We start from the raw sequence: 27,140 nt of genomic DNA, 5'->3' as shown, positions 1-27,140 counted from the left end.
TTTTATAAACTTGATGATATTGTTACCTTAGATTAAGCCAAGTGATTATAAGAACAGATGAAGCTAAAAGCAGAACATATTGCTTGGCTGAACATAACCCTGTTTCTAAATAAGCTGCAGCCGTACCTACCTATAAACAGATAGTGTCATTTGATAATTTCATTGACCAGTTAAAGTGTGACACGAGTGCTCGATTTTCTTAGAAAACTTACAGTCAAGGGAACAAGTGCAACTGAATAGATTGGTAATTTGATCGCCCTCCAAACTAAGGTTGCTCTAGAGATATCATCTTCATTAGTTGAAGTTGTAGTAGGATCATATGTTTGACTTTTTAGGGGAATATGTTGACTTCGTCTTTTACGATGGACTACTGAGGGCCTAATATGCGTCTCGTTGAAGTACAATCTAGTGGAGAAGCAGCACCATGATACAATTTTTAAGTTACTAGACAATGTAACCATAGGGTATAACCTATAAAAACAATTTAATAGTTTAGCAGCTTACAGAACTTAAAAGATAGTTACCATAAGTTACTTATCAATAAAACAACATTGAGATGCCAGATTCAACATTCTGTATGTCTAAAAATAAAAAATAAAGAAATAAATTATTCAATTTTTATAATGTTATTGATTGACAGATGCAGAAATTTCTTAAGTAGGCCTCAAAGAAAAAATCACATTTCCCAAGTTTCTACAAAATTTCATGTAATTCGGTAAAAAAAATAAAATAAAAAATAAATAAATGGGATTCAGAATAGCAATCACATTTTCACAAATTAAGAATACCAAATTTCATGTAATATAGAAAAATAACAATAAACGGATTCAAAATGACAATATAAAATAAAAAGTTCCAATCTTTCAATGAACAGATGATGATGATAAACCAAGATTGTATATGCCCAATTCCTAAAAATACAAGAATTCTCAAAGTATACTAAAATCAACAAATGACAATTATGGAACTTGTAGAAACATAAAAACAGAGTATTCATTATAATTTAAAAATAAATAAATAGGACCATTAGGGGACATGCCTGGGTACATTGTGGGTGTTTTGAATATGAAATCCAGAAGAATCAAATAGTTTTTGGTTGCAAGTTTTGGGCATCATTTTTAACTAACTCCCACACCACATACTCTTACTCTCGAAATGAGGAGAAAAAGGATAAGGGTCTGATGGTTTTCTTATTCATCCTATCCTATATATATATATATATATATATATATATATATATATATATATATATATATATATATATATATATATATATATATATATATATATATATATATATATATATATATATATAATATATATATATATATAGGATTCCTATATACATTCTGGGCTCACTTGGGTAAATTGGGCCGATTGGGCTGAATGTTACTCCATTTAAGTAGGCCACTTGGGCTGAATGTTATTTAATTAGTCGACTTGGGCTTAATATTATTTAAATAGGCCACTTACGCTGAGATAGTAGTAAAGTAATTAGGGAAACAGGTCAAAATGCTTCATGTAAGTTCGAAAGTGTATAACATGCCCTGAAATTTTGAAATTGTAATAATGTTTCCTGACCACGCATCTCACACCACGCATGATGCGTATAGCTTGGTGCGTGATACGTGATCACCGAGCACTTAAGCAAGACAAGCAAGTGGTAACGCATCATGCATTAACCAACGAGCAACACGCATGGTGCCTGTTGCCCGTTTAATAAGGCTCCCCATCAGTTTTAGAACTCACACACACTAAAAACCTAAAAACTCATGAAACGGCGATTATTGTGAATTCATTCGATTCATCCGTTTTTTTTGTCACTCACTCGATTCTAGTTAAGCTTCAACCTACAACCGTGTTTAAAGATCAGGTAACAACACTTTTCCTTTCGTTTGTTTCGTTATCTGTTCAAGACATTTCGTCAAACACTTGGTGTGCGTATATGAATTTGGATTTTATTAATCGATTTAGGTTATAATGTAATATATATGTAGTTTATATGTATTGTCATTGTTGTGTTGTTGTGGTTATAGTACAACAAATTAAAGGAAGAATATTTTGGAAGATAAAGAGAATTTTATTTTAGAAGAAATTGGGGTGAAGCAACAGAATGATGATATGACAAGTTTTGTCTCTAAAAATCCTTTTAGTGCTTTATATGAAGAGAATAATGACATCAGGGACTCTGATTCATAAGGGGATTAGGATACTGAATATGAAATGTACAATTATGAAATAAGGAATGATGATAAGTATCTCTATGACAAAAAAAAAAAAAAAAAAAAAAAAGTATCTCTATTATATAAAAAGTATCCCCTCGAGAAGTCAGATTGAAGTGGAGGGTAAACAAATTGATTATTTCAATTTGAAATGTTCAGGTTTAAATGATCATGAAGATGTTGCTTCTATCTGAAGCAAATGGAACTGCTCAGTTCATGAAGATGGATCATTGTGAAAGTTAAAACTAGCTAGCAATATAAGAATAGTGGGCAGTATTGAGCTAATAGTTCCCAATGACTCAAAATTTTAGGTTGGAATGTTAGAAGTTTGAACAACATTTTGACTTATATTTGGTGGTTATTGAGTCTGATGGTAATGAAATATTATTTGATTTGTACGAGTATATTTTATGAGGGTCACATTTTGGTAGTGTATTTGGATGATTTATGAAGTATTATGTGTTACTTTGAACTCGAGTATGGAGCTGAATGATAACGACACCTCGTATGTCATTTTAAAGCCAAAGTTAGAGTTGGATGATCGAAATTTGTTTGAAAATACTAAGGGTGATTTTGTTTAACTCTTAATAAAATGGTTCAGCGACGAATGCTGACACATTCAGCATTCAGCGCGGTTATTTCTGACACCCAGGGGTGGAACATTGTGGAGACATGGTGGGGCATCCGCCCTAGCCGAATTTTTTGTTTTTTTAAAAAAATCACACTAAAAAAGAAAAATTAAAAATAAGGTTTTTCTTAGTGTTCGCCTCAGCTTCAATGAAAAATTAAATAAATTTTTGCACTCGCCCCTTCTGTGGTCGGGTTCAAGTTCCGCCACTGCTGACACCTGAACGACAAATGATGCTGAATGGTTTAGATATTCAGTGTTTAACTATTTGGAGTTGAAATACACTTTTAAGCACTAATAATATAAATTTTATGTAATATCTTATTTAAATTATATCAATAACACTTATTAAAAAACTATATTCTAGTTTTTATTCATATAAAAGTTAATAAGGTACTTTTAAATCATTAACATTGCTCATTGAAAATGATTATCAAACAGTTTATTGTCATTCAAAACTAAACTCATTCTGTATCTTTATATCATTCAGATTATGCACCATTTAGCGGTTAACCATTCAGTTTTAACAAACGCACCATAATTTCAAGACGAATTGTGTGATGGTTTATATTCTTGCTAGCTATGTGTTGTGTGCTGGGCAAACATCCAATAAAAGTGTAATCACTTTCACTACTTGATATTGATATTGATATCTTCATTAAAACAAAGATTAATAACATTCCAATATTATTATTGAATATCAACGAACATCATCAATATTCACCTTTCTTAGATAAGAAAAACCACTATTTCATTTCTGTTGAATAGTTAAAAGTTCCAAAAATTTCACGATAAACTAATTTTTCTAATAAGTTCTAAGTCAGAAACTAAACTAAGAGTACACAAATTAGCATAACATAAGACAAATAATAAATATATATTTTTTAAAATTCTTACTTTTACTCTATTCAATTGCTATTTTCAGCGTTCGTAGTAGTTAAGATGTCTGTTCGGTCTATATTGAAAACCAAATATTGAAAACATAGTATTAAATTCCTCAAAAGAGTGATCAAGAGGATAGCAAAACTTATTTTGCATTTGTTTTTAAATAAAAATAAATAACAAACGGGCCTAAGCTGTATGAAAGTAGTTAGTTAGTTAAGACCACTTGTTAACAAAAACGTTAATTGGCTAAGATAGCGTGCGAAAACGCCCACAACGACTATTGTAAGGCGTTTTTGACGAGTTTATTATGAGGCATGAATATGCCTTCTCCGACAACATTGATCACTACACCCATTTTTCCCACAACATTGTCACAGGCATTTCACCCAAAAAAAATCCCCACAAATCCATAATCACAATACGTCATAGTAACAATAAAAGATTGTGCTATGATTTATCCATAAAGTTAATGATATTAATTAATACCTATCTTAATAATAAATTGATAACATACAGAAACAACTCATAAGACCGAGTTGATACCACTAAGTCATCAAAAAGAAACCTGAACATATAACCAGCTAAAGTGTAGCAGTAATGGCAGTACAATATAGAAGTTAAAAAATAAAACCTAGAACCATAATTAATGCAGCAACATCATAATTCATACACCTGCAAAGGATGCAATGAACTGAAAGCTACGAGGGTTGTTATAATATGATTTGGAATACGGGAGCTTGTGTAGAGTATTTGACATGATTTTATATCGCATAATTGTTCCATTTAATTCAATAACCATGAATGAATCCTCTTCTCTTTCGCCTAAAACAATGCACCAAACATCAATTGAAACCAACGTATAAGGGTACATGCAAATTTCACGAAACGATCTCATCGCTTCATTATGATGAACAATGTACTTGATCGACCATTCAGAATGCCCATTACTCAACTCATACACGTTTAACTGTTCTAACTCTTCAAGACTAAAATGAGGACACACACAAACACTAAGCAAACAACCACGAGACTCGAACAACTTGTGATTACAACCGTTCTCCCCAGGTGCTTGTACACTTGTGATAGCTAGATCCTCCAAACTTAACTTGTTATGATTCGAACCATCGACCCAATGGATAGCATTACTCCAATATATTGCATGATATAACAACCTAAAATATGATTGGGGCAAATATCTATCATGACAATTACTATCACCACAATCACTCCAAATTCCTGTTTCCGAAGAGTAAGTAAAACTTCGAATATTAAGAACAAGACCATGATTATAAGCTCCAGGTCTAGCATACACCAATTTGTAATGAGGTGATTTTGTAGGATCATAAGCCATTCTCATAGTACTAGATGATATTGTGGGATCATAAGCCATTCTCATAGTACCATTACTAATGGGACAAGGTGGAAGCTTCTTAAACATATTAGTGGTTGGATTGTGAACGTAATAATGGTAAACCCCTCGACACAAAAGCAACCCATTGCAAGACTGTAGAATTTCATACCTGAAAATTATTTTAGATGGAGATCTAATGATCTGACCTACTCTGATATCTAGCGGCACAAAATCATACGCAAAGAATGATCCAAGCTGCTTAATATAGAGACCAGAAACAGGATCGGTTTTAGGAATTTGGCGTAGAGTGATGAAATAAGGGTTTGTGATAATAGATAACCAGCGTTTGGATACGAATTTGAATAGGAGAAGTGAGATAACTGGTAAACGGAGCAAGATTTCGATTAAAAGGTCGTCGTTGGATTCAACTGCATGCACGAATGAAGAGACTAATTTGTTACTGCATTCTTCGATGACAGGATATGGAGATGAACCTTCTCCAGTCACGCAATTTTGAAAACGGTGTATCATTCTAAGCCCAGGAATGAAAATCGATCGGACAATATGTTCTACGGAATCGGAATCGGAATCGAAATCGTACGTGTAAAACGTTATGCTATACGTAAATCAAAACCCTAGTCAAGTCAGATATATAGTTTATAATAAATAATCTTTGCCGTTCAAAAAAAAAACTTTTAAGTTTATGATTTTAGAATATCTATATATAGAAAAGATAATTGACAAAAATAAAATGAACTATACTCGTTATTTAGTTTTTTTTTTTTTTTCTTTTTTTTGATAATTTTGATTTTATTATCTTAACTAATAATGTGTGGTAACAACCGTTTTTAATCATTTAATTAAAGGTTAAAAGGTACAAATAAGTCATATAGTTTCACTTTTTTTTCATGGGAAATTGACCAAAATACACTTTTTTTAAAGTTTTCAAAGAAAACACATTTTTAAAAAAAAATGTCAATATACATCACTGGGTAGACCAAAGTGTTGGTCGACCACCATATACCTTGGTCGACCACCTCATTTTTCAAGGTGGTCGACCAATCTTCATTGAGTTTCTGGTCGACTACCGTGTAAACATGATCGACTACCCCAACAAAAAACAACGCATGCGACCCAATACATGGTCGACTACCAAAAATTGGTCATAAAACTTCATAGTTCAATTAAGAACAGCTTTTCATGGATGTCATGAAGAGAATTTGAGTAACTTGAGTGACACCCATTTAAAACTTCATAGTTCAATTAAGAACAACTTTAAACCTTTAAGATACATGCCTTCACGAGAGGACTTGGTCAGGTGGATGTCACGAGAGGACTTGGTCAAGGCCTTAGAAGATACATGCCTTTATGAACATGGTGTCTCATTTTTTTTCATCCAATTAAATTGAATTACTCCGTAAATGATACGGATTGAAAACACCACAAATCTTTATGACCATGTATTGGGTCGCCCACAAATTGAATTACTCCGTAAATGAACATGGTGTCTCAATTTTTTTCATCCAATTTTTTTTTATCATAGCTTTAATATTTAAGAAATTGGTTACAACAGTAAATTACATACTACTTATTAGTTATTACTGACCATGTATTGGGTAGTCGATCATGTATTGGGTCGCCCGCGTTGTGGGATGGATAGTCGACCATGAAAAAATGAGAGGTAGTCGACCATGTTTACACGGTAGTCGACCGGAAACTCAATGAAGCTTGGTCGATCACCTTGAAAAATGAGGTGGTCGACCAAGATATATGGTAGTCGACCAACACTTTGGTCTACCCAATGGTGTATATTGACAATTTTTTAAAAAAAAGTGTATTTCTTTGAAAACTTTTTTAAAAAGTGTATTTTGGCCGATTTCTCTTTTTTCATTATATTGTATGCTATATACCCCAAATAATTTTCGTGCAAGTTATAAACTTTCAAAAAGTATGTTCGTGTCAACATAAGGTTACTTGCTACCTATTGCACTGGTTAATTAATTACGTGGCATTTTTCTTTTCTTTCAAAGATGACATGGAATGAATATAATTAAGGGTTAAAGTTATAAATAGACTATGTAGTTTCTCTTTTGTTCCAAATGTAGCCTATATACTCAAAAGAATATTATCGTAGGGGATTTAAATACTAACCCTAATCTACGTGGAAGGACAACTCAACGCCAAGTAGGATGACCCGTCATCACGTGTTTTTGTTACATGTTAAAAAAAGTTTCGTCGTTTATATTAATACTTTTTGAAAGTTTATAACATACAGTGTGATTATTTGTGGTATATAGCCTACAATATATTAAAGTGAAAGTAAATAGTATATTTGTATAGCTTTAACCCATTAATTAAATATTATTTATATAGACAAAAATTAAGATCGGGTATTGACATGAAGACTAATATTCAGGACAATATTTCTCATTATCATCTCTCTTTCTCTTCACATTAAAAGAAAAACTTAATTGTGAAATAATTATTCAAATTAAGATATCAAATAAAATATTAACCATTAGACCAAATAGGGTTTCACCTCAATCGGGTTAAACCAAACTCGTTTCAACCAAATACGTAAATCAAACAGGTTTCAATCATATAGGTAAACCAAACAGGTTTCAACCTAATACAATCTAAAACTGTCCAAATATCGTCCGAAACCCGTTCAAAGTCATGTTCAAAATAGTCCGAAAACGATCCAAAAACTGTTCGAATCGACCATTTCATTCAAGACCTTGCGGCACAAGAAATCAGAATGACTCCAAGCCTGAACCGCGATCACAATTTGAGCATCACTCAATCAACAAGTAGGGAAGCGATTTTAGTCAACAATCTCGCAAGGTTCGGTCAAGAACCTCGCAAGGTTCGGTCAAGAACCTCGCAAGGTTCAGTATATGGTCAGCTAAAAGAACATCTTTTACTGCCAACGCATAAAGTTCACACAAGTGAACTTTTCAGGTATTTCAACCTGAGTAAGAGCTACATCCGACTTCGGGTTAAAAAACCTAAATCGGTATGAAAACAAACCCGATAACAGTCGAAAAACGTTTCTGAAATCTGTCCAGAAACAATTTATAAACTGTTCACAATCAATCCGCAAAGCTGTCCAAGAAGTTGTCCGAGAACAGTATGCAAAGCTGTCCAAATTTGTTCTAAACGCAGCAAATTAATAGTAATCGAAAACAAAACAGTGACATGATCTCAATTAATCAGCAAATTAACAACAGTTTAGCAGCACTTTATTTTCATAATAACAACAAATTCCATGTGATCTCAACAAGCAGCTTTATACATTTGGCAAAACAACTTATAAATTCAGCAAACATAATATGCGTTTAACACCAAATATATCTATCTATCTATCTATACACTCTTATAAATCAAGGGATTGAATCCTATGTGTCGGCTCCTCCTTCATCGTGTCCACGTGTCATCCAACGTGTCCTATGATCATTGGTCAGTTTCTTTTCCGCCTGATGACTTGACATCCCGCTTGGCTACAATTTGAATTCAAATCCATATTTTCAGCGGTTACAAGCAAATATTTAGGATCTCACGTACTTAATTTATCAAAAACTTTTTCCATCAATAAATTAATCGTCTTCTCTCTGATTTCATCTACAAAATCGTATTCTTTCTATATCTACAAAATCGTGATCCATCTAATTCCTCTCAATTCTGTCATCGATCCATATGATGCATCTGTGATCCATCTACTACAAAACCCTAATACACCAACAGATGATATATGAATCCAATCAATCATATGCTATTGATAAAAAAGCCCAACCGTCATTAGAATGGGGTTTTCGAATACAATGATCGATCCATGAATTGAAGTGTGTTTTTATAAATTTTTATTATTTAATATGTATTATTTTTTTTATAAAAAGACAAACAAGGGAAAAAATAAATCAAACAAAATTAAAATTAAATTAAAATGGTGGGACCAATTTAACTCATCACATAACCATCACGCCCACCACTACAAACTCCATCACGCCATCACCTTTGTCAAATCAGCACTATACCCCACAAAACACCTCATCACGCCCCATCACCCGAGCACCACTGTGAATGGTCTAATGCGCTTCACAAATTCCAAGTGTACATGTAGTGGTACATGTGGTACGAACGTATCATTTGATTGAATAAATTTAATCATCACTTCCAACATTTAGCGTTCTCTATGTATGTCGAAAGTGAAAGTAGTCATTACTTCAATATGGGGTGCGCTTCCCCCGTAACGCCATGCTTTTGAGCGCTGCGCTACCATGTACCATCAATGACGTAAACGCACGGTGCCATGACATTGTCATTATCATTACGCAATCAATAACGGATAAACTCATGTGACACCATCCGGATGGGGCTCCTGCCCCTTTGCATCACAAGTCCATGGTTGTGGTACGTAAACCAATGGCATCGCATCACCTACGTATGTATCGCGCCATCATTGGCTCCATGAATGTAGTTAAGACGTGGAATGCATTTGAAGTTCGCTAGACCATTCCCAATGGTGTGTTATACACCATGTCATCAAAAGTGTCACATGAGGGCGCCGATGGCATTGGTCCCGCCCTCGGCCGCCCTCCACCGCCCTCGTCACCATCTCCCTCCTTTTTTTTTTCCCACAAGCACAAATCAGGACGGATGCTTTTCTCTTTCTTCTTTAATTTGCATAAACAACTTGTACATATTGCTATTAAAGTTGTAAATTTATTTATTTAATTAATTTTGTGGGGTATGTAATGAGGAGGGAGTATGTCATGGTTGGTAGTAATGTATTATGGGAGTGTTATGGGAGGAAGTGGTGAGTAAGATGGAGAGAGAAAGCTGATGTGCCGCTGAGGAAATGCACATGACGGCGTCATGGTAGGGATTGGTCTAACGAGGAACTATATAGTAACGGCACACCGCACACTTGAAGTCTATGGTGGCGATAAATATGTTACGGCGTCAAATAAGATCGTAACGGCACCACATTTGAAGACCGCTATGGAGGTAAAGTTAAATCCATCACGGGACGACATCCATTTAAACATCCGTTGTAATGTGATGCGGTTCGGATGTGACGTTGCGGAGGTTAAGCCAAGTCAGTTACGGGTGTAATACCGTTACAGATGTGATGATGTTGCGAAGGTCGCGTCGTTGTGTGAGTGATTACCTACCGTCTCCCGGTATCGTACTTAATCATGTGGTTCATTTGTAAGATGTTCATCTTGTACGTGATGCCTCCTGGATGTGATACCATTCCGGTGCGTGATGCATTCCTTCAACTGATGCCGTTACGTATGTGATGCTATCATGCCATTCCGGATGAACGTTGCGGCTTGAGATATTCTCCAAGCAAATATACCTGCCATTACGTTTCTTGTTAATAAAAAATTAAGAGAATAGATGAAGAAACATACGGAGTATGAGAAGATGCCAATATTTTTTGTGGAAAGTAACTATATTGGACGTGACTTTAGGAGGTTTAAACAAGTAATTGTATGGAATAAGCTTATTCAGGCTCTAATTTACTAGCACGTGTAGTGCACTTGGAAGATTGTGGAGTGGTTGCCCTGCTTGTCATCATGTAACAAGATTATTTTCTTTACACATGATAAAATAAATATTGCACTTCTCAATATCACCTAGTGACGTATTTGATGCTACGTACAATGCATAATGTACATGCATATATGCTTTGAAGGTCGCTATTTTCGTATGAAGTAATGCCACCGAATGATGGTTCCATTTTGATATATCCCGTACAAGACTACAAGCGGAGTGCACATGTTGGGTTTACAAGCACATTATATTATAAGTCCATGACTAAGTAGCTTAAATCCATGGCACAAAATTGTAAGTTCGTGGCTGTTAAGTGCAACTCCATGGCGTAGTATTATGAGTTCATGGCTGTTTAGCGTAAGCATATGGCATACATTTGAGGTTCGCTGAGGTATAGTTAAACCATTACGGCACCGAAAATTATTATGATTAGTTGAAAAATTATGATTTTTGTTATTATTAAGATTATTATTATTATTATTATTATTTTTATAATACCCTGTATCATAAAAATCATTATTAATATTATAATATTATCATTAATAATATCATTTTTTTGTTATAAATAATTATTATTATCATCGTTGTTAATATTATCATTTATTATTTATATAATTATTATTATTAGTATTATTATTATAAATATATTTATTAATATTAAATATATAATTAAAAATAATAATAATAATAATAAAAGAGTACGATTCTGTTGTAGGTTCCTTTCAACCTGTTTATGATTGGTACTAGTGTCTCTAATTGCGATTGAATGACATAAACGAATCTGAATGCCAACAAATTCAGTTTTACATCTATATCTGCTTTATTTATTTTATTTTTATTTATCCTTTATTTTTTTTCTTTTTCTTCTTTGTCTGAGTAAACTGTCGACACCTTTATCTATATATCCATCGATTATTTCAGGCTTATTGATAAACTCATTTGAGTTCACTATCAATCATCAATTATTAACTGTAACTGCAATTTTCGATTGAATTAAACAGAAACAAAAGTAAGAATGAAACCGTCGGTCCCCTGCTCGTGTTCATCCTAATCAATCCTTTGAATTTGTAATAAATTTTCAAAATCTTTAAATGTAGTTATGTTAGGAATTCTTCAATCAAACTGTCTGTAAATTCTCAGATTCCAATTCTTTGAAACGAGTTCGAATTATCGAGTCAAAGCTTTGAATTTCAAAAGTCAAACCTGGTGTTCATAGGGAAATTCGTATTAGTATTGATAGTTCTGAATCAATTAATGGTTGATAAAGTTTCTATGGGCGATTTACAACCTTTTTTGTGTTATAAACTTTTTCTAAAACATTCTAATAATCGAATTCAGATATTGAGTTAACAAAACTCAAGAACCACGACTATTTACAGTTTTAAATTATTTTTTTCTTGATTTCTATTACATAATCCAACTCAACTGAATCTTACTCGTTTCTGTTCTATTTGAGAGTCTTAAAAATCAAAAGATTGTTTGTTGTATTGGTGAGATTCTGGTCGACATAATTTGAAAAGAGAAGAACATTTTTTTTCCAGATTAAATGAATTAGGATGACGTTTAAAATAGAAATTTAATGAAAGGAGGAATGGTTAAGTGATGGTGTCGGGTTTCGAGAGGTCTCGAGTTCGATCCCTACTTGGTGCAATTCTTTTTAAAATGAGCTCCTAAGGTAGTTTTTCTTTAATATTATTATTATTATTATTATTATTATTATTATTATTATTATTATTATTATTATTATTGATATTGTTATTATTATTAGTAATATACTTATTATTATTGTTATTGCTACTAATTCAAGATTATAGATCATTTATTATTATTGTTATTATAAAGGTTATAATTATTATCATTAGGATTATATCTAAAAGTATTATAATTATCATTAGTATTATTAGTATTATTAGTATTATTATTATTAATGATTGTATTAAAACAAGTATTATAGTTGTTATCATTATTAATACTAAAATAAGTATTAGTTACCATTTATTATTTATCATAAATAAAACTTCAAATATGATTATTATTATTATCAAAATAACACAAACTATTATTATTATTACTAATATTAGTATTAGTATCATTATGTACTTATTAGTATTATTAGAATCATTATTAACATATGTATTATTATTATTATCATTATCATTTTATTATTAGTATTATCGTTATTAATAAAATTATTATTTGTAAGACTATTATTAGTAAATCATTAATATCAAAACTATCATTTTTAACAAATAAATATTTGGTACATAAAATATACTTATTACATATACTACAATTATATTGATATTTCATATAACTATATATAAGACATATTAACATTTCTTATATAAATACTTACATACAACAAATTTGATATTTTTTATATAATACTAAATATATATATATGGATATATAAAAATAACTAAATGTATAGATTTTAATCATTTTAAATATATATAAAATAAATATATATAACATATACTTTAAAATATAATATAAATATATATTTTTAAATGGAATTTAATATAATGTATATAAACTACAAACACATAAATAATATATAATTAATAAAAGAAATTATGTGATTTCCATTATATGTTATAATAGATATACAATTGATATAGGTTCGTGAATCCGAGGCCAACCCTGCATTGTTCAATATCGTCATATGTATTTTTACTACAAAATACAGAATAGTGAGTTTCATTTGCTCCCTTTTTAAATGCTTTTGCAATATATATTTTTGGGACTGAGAATACATGCGCTGCTTTTATAAATGTTTTACGAAATAGACACAAGTATTCGAAACTACATTCTATGGTTAGATTATTGAACCAAATATGCCCCTTTTTAGCTTGGTAGCCTAAGAATTGGTGTTTATGATAATTGCCACCAATTGACGCGAATCCTAAAGATAGATCTATGGGAACTAACAAGCCTCAGTCAGAGAATTTGAACTGCTTTAGTACTTATTTTTAACATGTCCGATGTGAGTCCCGAAATGATGGGAATATTCTATATGCATCATGTTAAGGTCGGTTACCAGGTGTTCACCATATGAATGAATTTTAATTCGCGAGTTACGCGTGACAATATATGAAATCTTGTGGTCTATTAAAATGATGGAAATGAATGATTATGATAAACTAATGAACTCACCAACCTTTTGGTTGACACTTTAAAGCATGTTTATTCTCTGGTATTAAAGAAATCTTCCGCTGTGCATTTGCTCATTTTAGAGATATTACTTGGAGTCATTCATGACATATTTCAAAAGACGTTGCATTCGAGTCGTTGAGCATCAAGATTATTATTAAGTCAATTATAGTTGGATATATTATAAAATGGTATGCATGCCGTCAACTTTCGATGTAATGAAAGTTTGTCTTTTAAAAACGAATGCAATGTTTTTAAAATGTATCATATAGAGGTCAAGTACCTCGCGATGTAATCATATGTTATTGTATTCCTCCTTATGGATTAGGACGGGTCATCTCATGTGGTATCAGAGCGGTGGTCTTAGCAAACCAGGTCTGCATTAGTGTGTCTAACTGATAAGTCGTTAGGATGCATTAGTGAGTCTGGACTTCGACTGTGTCTGCATGTCAAAAGTTTTGCTTATCATTTTTGTCAGAAATTGTCTGCTTATCATTCTTAGTCTAGACACATCTTATTGCATTGATTGCATAAATAGTGTATAGACAAAATTTATATCTTAGCGTATCTGTTACTGCTACCTTTGCCTGACAGCTTTCTAAATTTTCTCTGTAATCTACGAAATCTTTTGCTCTATATATATAAATATTCTATGTAATTAAAATACCACCCGATAGCCGGAAAATCATTTCATATCGAAAAATTCTTTATTCAATCGTACGAAATGGAACTCGTCGTTAGTTCAAGTTCCTCGAATTCTGACAGCTATTCCGACATGGATGTTCACCTAAACTCCGGAAGCAGCGTCACCAGAATGAATCAACCAATCAGCCATCCCCAATTCATCTGATGAGTTCATAGTCGACTTAATCAACGGAAATGAGAAGAAGGCAATTCCTTTCCACCAACCAAATTTCCTTCTTGGCAAAGAACCTGAAGCACTTACAGGCGAACCAGTCCGAAACACCATTTTCACCCTCATTTCCCGAATATCTCGCCATGATTATATACTATCTCAAATTCTAAACCTTATTCATTCGCTCGTTCTGACCGACAATCATCTTGGAGTAATGGAAGAAGTCAACGAGTTTCGCGTTCGAGTAATCAATTTAGAGAATATGGTGCAAAATTTACCAGCTTCAACAACATCACCAACACCAACAGTATCATCAGTAACAACACTAGTACCATCAACAATCCATGCCTCAACATCTCATTCTGTACCTCGAGTATAATCATCAATCTACGTATCGTTCTACATCAATTATCTTCGTTCTTCATGGCGATTATGTAATCTCTAAAGTTTTAGAGATTATTCATTCTAGTTCCAACCGAAAACTAAATGAGATTAATATTACATTAACTCATTAAATCCATGATTATATCTGAAGAAAATATATATGTATATATATTTTCATAAAGATTGTAATTAAAAATTCTTTCGTACAAACTGTTAATGGTGAAAATATTTTAACGGGTAGGTAATACCCGAGAAATATTTAGATTTCACATTAATAAGTTACATTGTACATTCTTTGAATCCGATTCAACAGTCATTTACTATCATACTTACATCCACAAACATACGAATCCGTTCACCACAGAATAACCATTTTCCTTCAATTTCGTAATTGGATTGTGACTTATCAGAATCCAACAAGTGGCATAATGAAGAAAACATTGGACAAAAATAAAATTTGTTAGAAACAAACAAATTAACTATGAGAAATTTTGTTAAGAATCCACGCTAACAAAATCCTAGCTAACTGTTCCTAGCTAACTGTTAATTCCTTATTACATTTTATTTATCGCAATTTAATTATCGCAATTTTAATTCTCGCAATTTTATTTATCGTCATTTAATTTCTGTTATTTATTTTACGCACTTTAAATATCGGGACACGTATACAAGGTTTTGACATATCATATCGACGCATCTATATATATTATTTGGAATAACCATAGACACTCTATATGCGGTAATGATCGAGTTAGCTATACAGGGTTGAGGTTGATTCCAAAATAATATATATACTTTGAGTTGTGATCGAGTCTGAGATATGTATATAACGGGTCACGACACCTATTAATTAATTCGAATATTATATATTAAACTATATATGAATTGTTGAACTACAAATTGTGCCTGCTACCTGTGGACTGTCAACATTGGACAATTAAAATGGATTAAAATATTGATTATAACATATGAAACTAAAATATTTCTTCAAGTTTGCCACTTGATTTCATCTTAAACCTCATTTATATCTTGACGATTACAATATGCGTTCAAACCTTTCATGATTCTTGAAAACACTTCAATCGAGAGGATGAACCAACCGCACTTCATCTATGGAAGAAAAGATTGATGCATATAGTTATGCACCTGAAAATACTCGGAACCTGAGTAAATGTTTAACACATATCTGTGCTAGCTCCTTTGGGCGTTGTTATTACCAAAAATAACTTTTCAATCCCTTTCTATAGTAGCCAGTTTTGTCACAGCTCCAGTAAATCAACTTCGACTTTTCGTTCGAAACAACCTTATTATAACTTTGATATATATGCGTGCTCTTTTATTGTTACCGGGGAACCTTTGATATTCCACCATATTACCATCAACGTTTAATCATCTAAAAATACAATTCTCTTGAAACCACCTCAGATTGATAACCGATGATTCAGATATGGTAGCATTAAATGAAGAGGAAACAACAAAATCGTAGATGGTCTAAACGGCCAAAAGTTTGATAATAAAGAATGGAATGTTGGGAACGCTCGATAGAAAATTTGGTACTGAAAAACAAATTGAGCTAACCATGAAGGAGACCAAGGACAAATACAAGGACCAAACCTTATATTCAAAGAATCCTGATGATTCTGTTCTGATGAAATCTTTAGCGAATATCTTGCTCCTTAATTGCTCTAAATCATTGTGAATGAATTTCTTCATCACACTTTGATTCTAAAATTCTAAGATATTATCGTATCTTGCATTATAAATATCCTCGATATTTCTGAAGATATTTTCATAACTATTATTATCCGAGATTATTTACTTCTTCGCGCTATCTGTGTTACATCATAAAAGAAACTATTTTAGTTTCTAAATTCTGAAACCTTCAAGTTTAAAATATGAATGTTTTTGAAGTAGTGTTGGAAACTGATGCATGAGTTAGTATAATATAATGACACTTGATCAACGTGATTATATTACAGTAAGTCATGCTGAGTTTCTAATGGAACGTGACGATTCACAGACTCTACCGTCATCATGTGCCATGTTACATGACTCTTACATTCTATCTGATCTTCAAACATATCAAGAACATAATTTATTGATAATTCTATCTTCTGGTAATTTAATCAATCAAGATCGTGCTATTACAATTTCTATCTTAGAACATTAACTCTGTTCATTCTGAAATTCAAATCTACAAATTCTGGACCATTTTTCGTTTGACTTAAAGTCGGGAAGAGAAAACAAAAGCATGGAGCTCCGAAATATAAAGGAGAATATAAAGCACGATAACAACACATAAGTTACAAACCGTGTATATCAATGTTTATCGCAACATAAAGACACGGGAGAATTAAAAACACTATAACCCCAAGAGCGAAGTAGAAGAAAACAGATTCCTCCAGTGGAAGTTCGAAAACGAGAATGATTGTTGCGATAGTAAGGATAAGGACAAGGATCAGAACTGGATTAAGCATTTTCACAATATTTTGAAATTGGGAATTGAGTATAGGAATGGTAAAAGTGATAGAACAGAAGAAGTTAATTTATAGTGAAATACCTGATAAAGAAATCAAGGCAGATCTCCGCATTTAATTAAAGAGGATACTAATTTCCTTGTTTACCGAAAAATCAAATCTTTTATAGATTTCAAAGATTTCTTTGAAATCCCTTAAATTTCGGAATTCAATCATGACTAGTCAAAAGTTACGATGAAACATGTTTTTCTCATTTCACTATTTAGTGATAGCTTCATTCGTACTATTCGAGTAATCGAATTATTTTATCTGTATTACTCAATGATGATAAAACACTACTTATCAACTCATATTCATCATGAAAACGTTTTTTTATTGTTAGCCATGACTACCTCACTCAAATTTCGGGACGAAATTTCTTTAACGGGTAGGTACTGTGACGACCCGGAAATTTTTGACCAAATTTAAACTTGATCTTAATATGAAATCGACACGATAAGCAAAGTCTGTAATGTTGAGTCTAGAAAATTTTGGAACGATGTTCATATAATCAATTGACCTTCGACCGCTCTCGACGATTCACGAACAAGCAGTTACAATTATATATATATATATATATATATATATATATATATATATATATATATATATATACATAGATAAGTGTGTATATATATAAGTATATCTATATATATATATATATATACATAGATAAGTGTGTATATCTATATATATATATATATATATATATATATATATATATATATATATATATATATATATATATATATATATATATATATATATATATATATATATATAATGTAAAAACAAGTATGTATATAACGATTTGAAATAATAAAATACAATTTAATCAATTGAAATTAAAAGTGTAAACTAATGAACAGAATAATTAAGTTGATATGAATATATATATTTATGAAATCTATAAGTAATGGTATATATATAGTAATATATATAATTTATAAATATTCAATAATTGATAAAAGATATTATGTAATATATACATTACATATCTATTAAATATTACATCAAATGTATTACAAGTTTGAAATATAATTGTTATACTAATGTTATTATTACTTCTATTATTATTATTAACATTAATATTAATATCACTACTTGTTAAATTATTATTTTCAATATATATTATAAAGATATGAAGATTAATACATGTAAGGTGTTATAATTACTAATATTATTATTATCTTATTATTATTATATTGATATCAGTATTATTAATTAAAATATACTATGAAAATTTGATACATTTAATCTATTATAGTTATTATTATTATCATTGTTAACAACACTATTATAAATATTAGTAAAGGTATAATATTAGTTATTATGAATGATATTAGTATTATTATTAAATATTATTATTATTACCATTATCACTAAGGATTATGTTATTATTATTATAAATGTTATTAATATCATTATTATTATAATTAGTGGAAAAATTATGATTTTTGTTATTATTAAGATTATTATTATTATTATTATTTTTATAATACCCTGTATCATAAAAATCATTATTAATATTATAATATTATTATTAATAATATCAATTTTTTTTATAAATAATTATTATTATCATCGTTGTTAATATTATCATTTATTATTTATATAATTATTATTATTAGTATTATTATTATTAATATATTTATTAATATTAAATATATAATTAAAAAATAATAATAATAATAATAAAAGAGTACGATTCTGTTGTAGGTTCCTTTCAACCTATTTATGATTGGTACTAGTGTCTCTAATTGCGATTGAATGACATAAATGAATCTGAATGCCAACAAATTCTGTTTTACATCTATATCTGCTTTATTTATTTTATTTTTATTTATCCTTTGTTTTTTTTTCTTTTTCTTCTTTGTCTGAGTAAACTGTCGACACCTTGTATCTATATATCCATCGATTATTTCAGGCTTATTGATAAACTCATTTGAGTTCACTATCAATCATCAATTATTAACTGTAACTGCAATTTTCGATTGAATTAAACAGAAACAAAAGTAAGAATGAAACCGTCGGTCCCCTGCTCGTGTTCATCCTAATCAATCCTTTGAATTTGTAACAAATTTTCAAATTCTTTAAATGTAGTTATGTTAGGAATTCTTCAATCAAACTTTCTGTAAATTCTCAGATTCCAATTCTTTGAAACGAGTTCGAATTATCGAGTCAATGCTTTGAATTTCAAAAGTCAAACCTGGTGTTCATAGGGAAATTTGTATTAGTATTGATAGTTCTGAATCAATTGATGGTTGATAAAGTTTCTATGGGCGATTTACAACCTTTTTCGTGTTATAAACTTTTTCTAAAAAATTCTAATAATCGAATTCAGATATTGAGTTAATAAAACTCAAGAACCACGACTACTTACAGTTTTATATTATTTTTTTTCTTGATTTTTGTTACATAATCCAACTCAACTGAATCTTACTCGTTTCTGTTCTATTTAAGAGTCTTAAAAATCAAAAGATTGTTTGTTGTATTGGTGAGATTCTGGTCGACAGAATTTGAAAAGAGAAGAACATTTTTTTTCGGATTAAATGAATTAGGATGGCGTTTAAAACAGAAATTTAATGAACGGAGGAATGGTTAAGTGATGGTGTCGGGTTTCGAGAGGTCTCGAGTTCGATCCCTACTTGGTGCAATTGTTTTTAAAATGAGCTCCTAAGGTAGTTTTTCTTTAATAATAATAATAATAATAATAATAATAATAATATTATTATTATTATTATTATTATTATTATTATTATTATTATTATTATTATTATTATTATTATTGATATTGTTATTATATTAGTAATATACTTATTATTATTGTTATTGCTACTAATTCAAGATTATAGATCATTTATTATTATTGTTATTATAAAGGTTATAATTATTATCATTAGGATTATATCTAAAAGTATTATAATTATCATTATTATTATTATTATTATTATTATTATTATTATTATTATTATTATTATTATTATTATTATTATTATTATTATTATTATTATTATTATTATTATTATTAATGATTGTATTAAAACAAGTATTATAGTTGTTATCATTATTAATACTAAAATAAGTATTAGTTACCATTTATTATTTATCATAAATAAAACTTCAAATATGATTACTATTATTATCAAAATAACACAAACTATTATTATTATTACTAATATTAGTATTAGTATCATTATGTACTTATTAGTATTATTAGAATCATTATTAACATATGTATTATTATTATTATCATTATCATTTTATTATTAGTATTATCGTTATTAATAAAATTATTATTGGTAAGACTATTATTAGTAAATCATTAATATCAAAACTATCATTTTTAACAAATAAATATTTGGTACATAAAACATACTAATTACATATACTACAATTATATTAATATTTCATATAACTATATATAAGACATATTAACATTTCTTATATAAATACTTACATACAACAAATTTGATATTTTTTATATAAGGATATATAAAAATAACTAAATGTATAGATTATAATCATTTTAAATATATATAAAATAAATATATATAACATATACTTTAAAATATAATATAAATATATATTTTTAAATGGAATTTAATATAATGTATATAAACTACAAACACATAAATAATATATAATTAATAAAGGAAATTATGTGATTTCCATTATATGTTTTAATAGATATACAATTGATATAGATTCGTGAATCTGAGGCCAACCCTGCATTGTTCAATATCGTCATATGTATTTTTACTACAAAATACAGAATAGTGAGTTTCATTTGCTCTCTTTTTAAATGCTTTTGCAATATATATTTTTGGGACTGAGAATACATGCGCTGCTTTTATAAATGTTTTACGAAATAGACACAAGTATTTGAAACTACATTCTATGGTTGGATTATCGAACCAAATATGTCCCTTTTTAGCTTGATAGCCTAAGAATTGGTGTTTATGATAATTGCCACCAATTGACGCGAATCCTAAAGATAGATCTATGGGAACTAACAAGCCCCAGTCAGAGAATTTGAACTGCTTTATTACTTCGATTTATCATGTCCGATGTGAGTCCCATAATGATGGGGATATTCTATATGTATCCTGTTAAGGTCGGTTACCAGGTGTTCACCAAATGAATGAATTTTAATTCGCGAGTTACGCGTGACAATAAATGAAATCTTGTGGTCTATTAAAATGATGGAAATGAATGATTATGATAAATGTAGTGACCCGAAATTTTCCATGTTTATATATATTAATTGAGATTGATATTTACATGATTAAATGTTTCCAACATGTTAAGCAATCAAACTTGTTAAGACTTGATTAATTGAAATATGTTTCATATACACAATTGACCACCCAAGTTGACCGGTGATTCACGAACGTTAAAACTTGTAAAAACTATACGATGACATATATATGGTTATATATATAGTTAACATGTTTTTATTATAAGTATGTATCTCATTAGGTATTTTAACAATGAGTTATGTACATAAAAATGAGACTATTAATTTAAGAAACTCGAAAACGATATATATAACGATTATCGTTATAACAACGTCTTACTAGGTACATATGAATCATATTAAGATATTGATACACTTGGTTAATTATGTTAAATGATAAGTAAATATATTATTAAGTGTATTAACAATGAAATACATATGTAAAAATAAGACTACTAACTTAATGATTTCGAAACGAGACATATATGTAACGATTATCGTTGTAACGACATTTAACTGTATATACATCATACTGAGATATATTATATATCATAATATCATGATAATATAACAATTTAATATCTCATTTGTTATAATAAACAATGGGTTAACAACATTCAACAAGATCGTTAACCTAAAGGTTTCAAAACAATATTTACATGTAACGACTAACGATGACTTAACGACTCAGTTAAAATGTATATACATGTAGTGTTTTAATATGTATTCATACACTTTTGAAAGACTTCAAGACACTTATCAAAATACTTCTACTTAACAAAAATGCTTACAATTACATCCTCGTTCAGTTTCATCAACAATTCTACTCGTATGCACCCGTATTCGTACTCGTACAATACACAGCTTTTAGATGTATGTACTATTGGTATATACACTCCAATGATCAGCTCTTAGCAGCCCTTGTGAGTCACCTAACACATGTGGGAACCATCATTTGGCAACTAGCATGAAATATCTCATAAAATTACAAAAATATGAGTAATCATTCATGACTTATTTACATGAAAACAAAATTACATATCCTTTATATCTAATCCATACACCAACGACCAAAAACACCTACAAACACTTTCATTCTTCAATTTTCTTCATCTAATTGATCTCTCTCAAGTTCTATCTTCAAGTTCTAAGTGTTCTTCATAAATTCCAAAAGTTCTAGTTTCATAAAATCAAGAATACTTTCAAGTTTGCTAGCTCACTTCCAATCTTGTAAGGTGATCATCCAACCTCAAGAAATCTTTGTTTCTTACAGTAGGTTATCATTCTAATACAAGGTAATAATCATATTCAAACTTTGGTTCAATTTCTATAACTATAACAATCTTATTTCAAGTGATGATCTTACTTGAACTTGTTTTCGTGTCATGATTCTGCATCAAGAACTTCGAGCCATCCAAGGATCCATTGAAGCTAGATCCATTTTTCTCTTTTCCAGTAGGTTTATCCAAGGAAATTAAGGTAGTAATGATGTTCATAACATCATTCGATTCATACATATAAAGCTATCTTATTCGAAGGTTTAAACTTGTAATCACTAGAACATAGTTTAGTTAATTCTAAACTTGTTCGCAAACAAAAGTTAATCCTTCTAACTCGACTTTTAAAATCAACTAAACACATGTTCTATATCTATATGATATGCTAACTTAATGATTTAAAACCTGGAAACACGAAAAACACCGTAAAACCGGATTTACGCCGTCGTAGTAACACCGCGGGCTGTTTTGGGTTAGTTAATTAAAAACTATGATAAACTTTGATTTAAAAGTTGTTATTCTGAGAAAATGATTTTTATTATGAACATGAAACTATATCCAAAAATTATGGTTAAACTCAAAGTGGAAGTATGTTTTCTAAAATGGTCATCTAGACGTCGTTCTTTCGACTGAAATGACTACCTTTACAAAAACGACTTGTAACTTATTTTTCCGACTATAAACCTATACTTTTCTGTTTAGATTCATAAAATATAGTTCAATATGAAACCATAGCAATTTGATTCACTCAAAACGGATTTAAAATGAAGAAGTTATGGGTAAAACAAGATTGGATAATTTTTCTCATTTTAACTACGTGAAAATTGGTAACAAATCTATTCCAACCATAACTTAATCAACTTGTATTGTATATTATGTAATCTTGAGATACCATAGACACGTATACAATGTTTCGACCTATCATGTCGACACATCTATATATATTTCGGAACAACCATAGACACTCTATATGTGAATGTTGGAGTTAGCTATACAGGGTTGAGGTTGATTCCAAAATATATATAGTTTGAGTTGTGATCAATACTGAGATACGTATACACTGGGTCGTGGATTGATTCAAGATAATATTTATCGATTTATTTCTGTACATCTAACTGTGGACAACTAGTTGTAGGTTACTAACGAGGACAGCTGACTTAATAAACTTAAAACATCAAAATATATTAAAAGTGTTGTAAATATATTTTGAACATACTTTAATATATATGTATATATTGTTATAGGTTCGTGAATCAACAGTGGCCAAGTCTTACTTCCCGACGAAGTAAAAATCTGTGAAAGTGAGTTATAGTCCCACTTTTAAAATCTAATATTTTTGGGATGAGAATACATGCAGGTTTTATAAATGATTTACAAAATAGACACAAGTACGTGAAACTACATTCTATGGTTGAATTATCGAAATCGAATATGCCCCTTTTTATTAAGTCTGGTAATCTAAGAATTAGGGAACAGACACCCTAATTGACGCGAATACTAAAGATAGATCTATTGGGCCTAACAAACCCCATCCAAAGTACCGGATGCTTTAGTACTTCGAAATTTATATCATATCCGAAGGGTGTCCCGGAATGATGGGGATATTCTTATATATGCATCTTGTTATTGTCGGTTACCAGGTGTTCACCATATGAATGATTTTTATCTCTATGTATGGGATGTGTATTGAAATATGAAATCTTGTGGTCTATTATTATGATTTGATATATATAGGTTAAACCTATAACTCACCAACATTTTTGTTGACGTTTTAAGCATGTTTATTCTCAGGTGATTATTAAGAGCTTCCGCTGTCGCATACTTAAATAAGGACGAGATTTGGAGTCCATGCTTGTATGATATTGTGTAAAAACTGCATTCAAGAAACTTATTTTGTTGTAACATATTTGTATTGTAAACCATTATGTAATGGTCGTGTGTAAACAGGATATTTTAGATTATCATTATTTGATAATCTACGTAAAGCTTTTTAAAACCTTTATCTATGAAATAAAGGTTATGGTTTGTTTTAAAAATGAATGCAGTCTTTGAAAAACGTCTCATATAGAGGTCAAAACCTCGCAACGAAATCAATTAATATGGAACGTTTTTAGTCAATAAGAACGGGACATTTCAATAAACTAATGAACTCACCAACCTTTTGGTTGACACTTTAAAGCATGTTTATTCTCAGGTATGAAAGAAATCTTTCGCTGTGCATTTACTCATTTTAGAGATATTACTTGGAGTCATTCATGACATATTTCAAAAGACGTTGCATTCGAGTCGTTGAGTTCATCAAGATTATTATTAAGTCAATTATAGTTGGATATATTATGAAATAGTATGCATGCCGTCAACTTTCGATGTTATGAAAGTTTGTCTTTTAAAAACGAATGCAATGTTTGTAAAATGTATCATATAGAGGTCAAGTACCTCGCGATGTAATCATATGTTATTGTATTCGTCCTTATGGATTAGGACGGGTCGTCTCATCGGGTAAGAGCCACGTTGCGCCTCTGAGTACCAGTCACGTGACGCCATCGGGTAAGAGCCACGTCGCACCTCCGAGTACAAGTCACGTGACGACATCGGGTAAAAGCTACGTCGCACCACTGACTAAGAGATCACGAGACACCATCTGGAGAGTTATTTTATTTCAAATTGTAAGTCCTGATTCGGGCTAAAAGCCGTCAAGCACAATATAGAAGTTCAATATGATTCTTTGCGTAGTATCACACCGAACTTAGGGGACTAAGATGCTATACTATGTTATTAGCTCGTTTTTCAGTACAATTTGACGAGATATATTCCAGGCGTTATTACAACCAGCGTGTGAAACCACGTTCTTCTCATCCCGATCATTTGGTTTGGCGTAACAAACATATGAGCAAGATATAGGAATTTGGCAATTTATGGCCAATTTGGGAAGGCCCCTATGCAGTGGTTGAAACGTTACCGTGCCACTTGGGAACACCTAATGAAATACTTGTGCCACGAGCTTGGTATGTAAGCAACCTGAAGATGTGTTACCTTTGATGAACTGATAAGTTCTTATTTTGTTTGGCTGATCACCAAACTTTATAGGAGCGTTGCGCATCTGACTTTTCTTCTTGGTTGCTTATTAATTTAAACACATTTCACTTCCCAATTTTAACGAATGTGTTATGTAACTGTCTATGGCCGCACTTCGTTGTTTCGTAAGAATGTAATAATGTAAGTCCATTCATATGTTATACATGCTTTGAACAAAGTATAATCTAGATTTCGGACGGCATGAACGGCGCTTCGCGTAGAAACGTACGCCAGGTGACACCGTAATGAGATACCTTCGAATTTCGTACCCTTCGTGTTTATCTCGGCATGGTCTAGATACATGCATGTCATGACAATTATGGTACAAGTGTTAACTTGATGACGCTATGCAACCGTGGCGACGGGTAGCGTCCTAACAACACAAATGTGTTTTGATACAATTATTAGTAACAAGGGCCCTAAATGGTGGCTCTTAGACGATCAAACTCGTCATCAGCCTCTTGAGAAACTTCAAGCTCGAGATTGTTGTTATTTTTGTTGTGATAAAGGTTTCAAATACTATCTGTCACATTTTCGTTATTTGGACTCGTTACAAATTCATCATCGATTGGGATGATATCTTTTGAAGTTATTAAAAACGATATGTGAAGAAGTTCCATGGCGCGCGTCAGTCCATCGTATTGAAATTAAGGGACTTGACGACATCTGTTGCGCATGACATCTTTTTTATGATTCACGCTTTAAACTCAATTTTCTATTTGGCTCGTTGCAAGCCCGTCATCAGTGATGACATCTTTTGGAGGTACTTAGCCCATTATTTCTTTGTTGTTGTCTGTGGTGATGACATGATTGAAGAAGTTCGACACGACATGTACGAGCTTGTCATATCGAACTTGGGGGACTTAATGACGTGTATATTATTAATACAAACGGGCCATTCTTAATGGGTTATGTTAATGAATCACTCTTGATGGGCTTTCGTATTATTTTACTCTAGGAGTATCATGGGCCAACTATTTTATTACTTGACAAC

At 30.7% G+C, this 27,140-nt stretch overlaps 1 protein-coding gene across 1 annotated transcript in view; it reads right to left on the bottom strand.

Moving 5' to 3' along the window:
• LOC139845271 (2-carboxy-1,4-naphthoquinone phytyltransferase, chloroplastic-like) overlaps positions 1–27,140 on the bottom strand; it is a gene marked incomplete at its 5' end in the record, with an annotated part of 186,443 nt that overhangs the window by 1,851 nt on the left and 157,452 nt on the right. The window contains one exon of the mRNA XM_071835527.1: positions 27–130. Coding sequence (XP_071691628.1) covers positions 27–130 — 104 coding nt within the window. The remainder of the gene's footprint in view (positions 1–26; positions 131–27,140) is intronic.

This window comes from Rutidosis leptorrhynchoides, chromosome 4, assembly GCF_046630445.1.
Source record: "Rutidosis leptorrhynchoides isolate AG116_Rl617_1_P2 chromosome 4, CSIRO_AGI_Rlap_v1, whole genome shotgun sequence".
In the NCBI taxonomy this organism is placed as follows: Eukaryota; Viridiplantae; Streptophyta; class Magnoliopsida; order Asterales; family Asteraceae; genus Rutidosis; species Rutidosis leptorrhynchoides.
This window is presented reverse-complemented; position numbering and strand designations above follow the sequence as displayed.